Consider the following 5,637-nt stretch of genomic DNA (forward strand, 5'->3'; position numbering starts at 1 on the left):
CCAGTCTGTGATTATCCATCAACATCCATTCCTTTAATTTTAGTAAATAATAATTCCTATTTTCTGCTTTTGTAACTCAAACATTAGGTTTTTGGTTGTTTTTTAATTGACCATAAATTCCCAAAATAACTGTAAAACTGAATTTAATAGTGTTGAAAATTTCAAAACAAGTGACAAACGTCGAAAAAAAATATATCAAAAGTGATAAAAAAAGGGACAAAAACATTAGAAAAAGTTAGAAACGTCGATAAAGATTTTGACAGGAAGACAACACAAGGGTTAAAAGGGTCATATTTGTGCAATGTGAATGTGCTCATGCCAAACATGGGGGTTATTAATAGATACAGTAATGTTTGTAATAGTAATTTTAACATTTGCATGATTTGAGAGGTTTTTAATTTGGCGAATAAAATATTTAGACCCTCTTCAAAATAGCGTAATATATTATAATCTATATATTTATCTGTTAAAAACAACATAATGTCATCATTATTAGGATGAATTAATGGTATTATAAGGTACACAGTGTATGGCTTTGGTTTACTTGTACACTCTAAGAAATATCTGTAAATTAACAGTTGTGAGACTGTACATTTTAACAGAAATTGTCCCTTGTACGTGATTCACATTCATATTTCTGTTCATTTACAATATAACAGAAAGTGTTATGATTTTTTTTTTTTACCATTGACAGTTATTTAACTGAGAAATTCAGTTTTTAATTAAGGTAGAAGGTCCCGGTAATGAGGTACTGTTTCTGTTATTTTACAGATTTATATCTTAGAGTGTATGGTAGAGACACACCTTCATGTGACTGTTTGAAAGTCACATGAGAGCCATGTGAATCGGCCTGGGGAAATAGTTTTCAGTGTTGCAGACGGGGTTAATATCGAGCCCTCCGGGCTCTCACTGCTCAGGGGTAGTTGTTCCAGTTTGACACTGATGGATGAACTCTCACACGTGAGGGTGTTCCTCTGCTGCATCGGTAAAAAACAACCCATCTTTTAGCAGATCTCACAAAGCACATCCACCCACTGCTGTTTTTTTAGCAGCTGAACACTGTCTCACTTGACATGGATGACTTCAAAAACGACTTGGCTACTTGCCCTGAAAAACAAAAATACTGAATACTGAAGAAAAATACTGAGCTGGAAACAGGGATGTGCAGCTGTGCAGTTGCTGTGTTTTGGTGGACTAGATCTCACAGCGCCCTCCAGTGAAAAGGTTAGGGTAATGATACAAAGTTTTGAGGGAAAACAAAAGATAAACTGTGTGGGGGTGTGTGTGTGTGTGTGTGTGTGTGTGTGTTGTGTGTGTGTGTGTGTGTGTGTGTGTGTGTGCTGTGAGTGAGAGAAAGAGAGAGAGAGATGCCTTGCTGATGCTGTATTGATGGAGCAAGAGTAACCAGATTCAGGAAAAGGAGGACAGAGCGATTTGAGAGTGATAGCAGACAGCTAGCTGTGAAATGAGTGTGTGTGTGTGTTGGTGTGGGGTGTGTGTGTGTGTGTGTGTGTGTGTGTGTGTGTGTGTGTGTGTGTGTGTGTGTGTAGCAAAGCTACATGCTTGTGCAGCAGCTGGATTTCTATTGATCTATTTTTCAGCAGCCACCATGGAAAGCCCCTGCCTAAGCAACCCTGCTCTGCTGTCCGTGGGACGGACCAAAGTCCCAACCCGGGCCCGGTCGGCGTGACATAACGTGTTATTGACTGAACAGACGCCCCGGCTCCTGGGTCATCTCCATCTGCTCCCTGCCTTGTTAGCCCCTGTCACTGAGCAGGAGGAGTGTGCAGGGTGGGTCTGGCCCCAGGAGCTTCAGGGCTCACAACACCACCATTGCACCACATTGGCACAGCATCTAGGCTAGGACTAGGTCTAGGACTGGAGCTCTACCATTGGAGACACTGAGCTCATAGTCTCCATACAACTTCAGGAGCTTATGTTCAACAACAGACAAATTACATATTTTTCTAAAAGGCTGACTTTGATTAGATTAGATTAAATTAGATTCAACTTTATTGTCATTACACATGTAGGACAATGCAACGACTGCTTTAACGAAGAATACTATAAAGAGCTAAAATACTGCTATAATAGACTAAATACTGCTTTATAGACTAAAAATACTCTGGTATAATAGCATCTATAAATACTGCTCTATAATAGACTAAATTACCTGCTAATAAAGACTAAATTACTGATTAATAAACTAAGAAATTACTGATTATAATGACTAAATACTGCTTTATAATAGAAATACTGACAATACTGACTGCTTATAATAGACTAAATAGCGTGTAATAAAATACAGCTAAAGTAACAATGCTATAATAGACTAAATTACTGTCTTATAATAGACTAAAAATACTGCTTAAATAGAGTTAAATCTAATGACGCTTATACAATAACTAAATATACTGCTTATAATAGACTAAAATCTTATGAATGCTTATAATAGACTAAAATACGCTTATAATAGACTAATTACGACTGTTATAAATTAGACTGAAAAATCTGCTTAAATGAGGGACTAATATGAAAATGTAGACTTGATAATAGACGAAAAGTCCGGACTTTAGTAATAAGCTAAATTAGACTACTTAAATATCGGTACTAAAATAGACTAAAAATACTGCTTATAATTAGACTAGAAATTACTGCTTATAATAGACTAAACAATACTGCTCTATAGACCACTACTAAAAAACTCTTATATCGACTCTGGTATTAATAGGGACTAAAATACTGCGTATATTACGACTAGCAATACTGCGCTTAGTGAAGAGAATAAAGGAGATGTCTGGTGAATGAGACTAAAATACTGCTTATAATAGACTAAAATACTGCTTATAATAGACTAAAAGTCAAAAAGGGATTTGGTATTTTGCACCATTGCTGTGTGGGGAATTTGTGTCTATAGACACAAATGTAAATATGTGATGCTTTTTAAATATCCTTATTTCTAAATTTGACTCCACAATTTGGCTTAATTCCTTCAAAATAAAGGTAATTGTCAAATATTTACTATGTCTGCAGAACTACAACTTCTGAATCAAATGAGGCAGTTCATTAATATGGAGAGAAATATCTCCACATTATCAGCAGCATTGCTATATGCTACACAAATAATGAAATTGTAATGAAAATGACATTTTAATACAGAAGCAGAATATGCTACTTATATTTCCCCAGGTGTTATTTCTTATCATTTAAGTGGCGTTTTTCGTATTCCAAAGGCATGATGGTCCGAAAGGGCTTTTATTTTGAAAGGGAAAGGCCTCGTGTTGTTTCTAACCTGGCTAGATTATCGCAGTTTTATTATGATGGAGAAATAAACACCATCGACAGGCGGGTGGAAGGGTGTGGGATGTGCACCCACTCGCACTGAAATGACATCATCCCCTCCATTCTTCGCCCAAAGCCCCCACCCCCTCCACCCCATATGTCCATCAGGCGTAAAACCGGGACCGACCGTCACATCCCCAACTCCAACTCCATCTCACCCTCGACACACCTACAAAAACACGCACTCGCAGAGGGAGGGAGGGAGCCGGAGGCCCCGCAGCAGCTCTACTTACGAAGGTGTCCGTGCCGCTGGGACACAGCACGTAGAAGGAGACGCCGGGCTCTGCGTAAAAGTCCAGCCGCCTCTCGTCGTCCTCCTCGGCGAAGATGAGGTCGAACGGGTTCCCGGAGCACCACTTCTCCGCCGCCTCCACCAGATGCTTGAACTCCATCCTCTGTCGTCCGCTCTGCGGTGTCCCTGCTGGCTCCGGGGCTTGGTCTTCGGTTTCTCTGGCCGTCACCGCGATGATGCTCAAGACAAAAAGAACAGCTGATCGGACAGCAGCATCAGCAGCCTCCTCTACCGCATCTCCTCTAGCGCACCGCCTGCATGGCCCGCGAATAGAGACGACACTGATGGTGCATAGAGCCTACCTAACAGGTCTGGTGCTCATCAGTTCCTCAAAGCCCCATTCCTCTCTTCCTCCCCACGTTATGAAATCAGCCCGTCGGTCGCATGCATGCATGCATGCGCAGGAGGACGCTGGGAAAAAACGCGATGACGAACAGCGGAGCCGGGCAGCCGTCCATATCTGAGGCGCTGTACAGGCCTCCACCCAACCGCCCCACTTTAGGCAAAATGACTGGATCATTTTACCCTACTGACATCATGCAGGAAGCATCAACTGAATCCTTTTAGGATTATGAAAAATAGCTGATGCATTACATACATGCATGCCATGTTATAACCTCCAGTAGCTGGCAGGCTACATTGAGAATGTCATTATTAACTCATAAATCGGGTCTGAAAAACATTACTGCCATAATATAGAGTTATAGGACTAATTCACTGAAGAACCAGTTAACCAATATCATAAAAGCTTATTTTATATTGTAGGCGTCACCACAGGGTAGTGTTGGTTTTAATTGCTAAGGATGCATAGGTCTGAAATTCATGTAAATTGGCAATATTTATTATAGATTTTACAAAAGAAAGAATGTAAGAAAATTGTACAAGATCTAAATAGCCCACTGAAAACAGCATAGTCAACTAAATCCATTGAGAAATACCCCAAAACTTCTGCTAAGTGGACCTTGTGTTGCTTTTTTTCAGAATAATGAACTCTCCAACTCAGATACGGTAATAGAAAAATACATAATAATAATAATTATAATTATAATAAGCATGCAATGTGTCAATGACAATAATAATCATGTCATGTTTTAATCAAAAACCAGAATTTTAAAACATTTCTCTCTATAATCATCGCTTCACCTAGGAGTTCTTAAAAACTCCAGCTAATGTACAGTCTTCAGTGTGCTTCAGCGGTCTTTAGTGGTCTTCGGTGGTCTCCAGTGGTCTCCAATGGGCTTCAGCGGTCTTTAGTGGTCTTCGGTGGTCTCCAGTGGTCTCCAATGGGCTTCAGTGGGCTTAAGTGGTCTCCAGTGGTCTCTAGTGGGCTTCAGGAGTCTTCAGTGGTCTCCAGTGGTCTCCAATGGGCTTCAGTGCGCTTAAGTGGTCTCCAGTGGTCTCCAGTGGTCTTCAGTGGTCTTTAGTGGTCTCCAGTGGTCTCCATAAACACCCCAGCGTGCTGCCGGTGCCATGCCCCCAGTCTGACCCTCCCCGCTCCCAGGAGTCCTCACCGCCAGAGGGCGATTGAAACCCACTCAGCAGCCCATGCTGGAGCTGCGTCAAGCTCGCAACAAGTAGCTTCAATCAGACCGGAAACTATGAGCGAGTGTCCCGTCAAAATAAAAGCGTAATGTGGAGGAAATGGGTATATTTGGGCAATAAGTCTGTCATATAAGCTTGCCTGTATTTGTGTTGTCTTCTTGTCAAAATTGACAATCGACACTTTTGTTGAGACCTTTAATCAACGTTTTTAACTTTTTCGTACGTTTTTGTCCATTTTTTCAACACTTTTGACGTTTTTTTTTCAATGTTTGTCACTTTTTTTGATGTTTTCAACACTACATAACACTAACTCATTAACTTTAGATTTACAGTTATTTTTGGAACTTATTGTCAATAAACCTCATTTATATGAAATTATACCCAATGTTTGAGTTAGAAAAGCAGAAATTAGGAATTATTTAGACTAAATTTAAAGGAAGGTATGTTGATGGATAATCACA

General features: G+C 40.1%; 1 protein-coding gene and 1 pseudogene across 2 annotated transcripts in view; one reads left to right on the forward strand and one right to left on the reverse strand.

Annotated features, from left to right (window-relative positions):
- mturn (maturin, neural progenitor differentiation regulator homolog (Xenopus)) overlaps positions 1 to 4,035 on the reverse strand; it is a 9,359-nt gene extending 5,324 nt beyond the window's left edge. For both annotated transcript variants that reach the window (XR_004334852.1, XM_032534781.1), the window contains exon 1: positions 3,576 to 4,035. Coding sequence is in view for 1 of the 2 variants with exons in the window: in XM_032534781.1 (XP_032390672.1) it covers positions 3,576 to 3,734 (159 nt within the window). In the remaining variant the exon portion in view is untranslated. The remainder of the gene's footprint in view (positions 1 to 3,575) is intronic.
- Positions 4,036 to 4,060: 25 nt separating this feature from the next.
- LOC116702002 (uncharacterized) overlaps positions 4,061 to 5,637 on the forward strand; it is a 3,648-nt pseudogene continuing 2,071 nt past the window's right edge.

Source organism: Etheostoma spectabile, chromosome 14, assembly GCF_008692095.1.
Source record: "Etheostoma spectabile isolate EspeVRDwgs_2016 chromosome 14, UIUC_Espe_1.0, whole genome shotgun sequence".
Taxonomy (NCBI): Eukaryota; Metazoa; Chordata; class Actinopteri; order Perciformes; family Percidae; genus Etheostoma; species Etheostoma spectabile.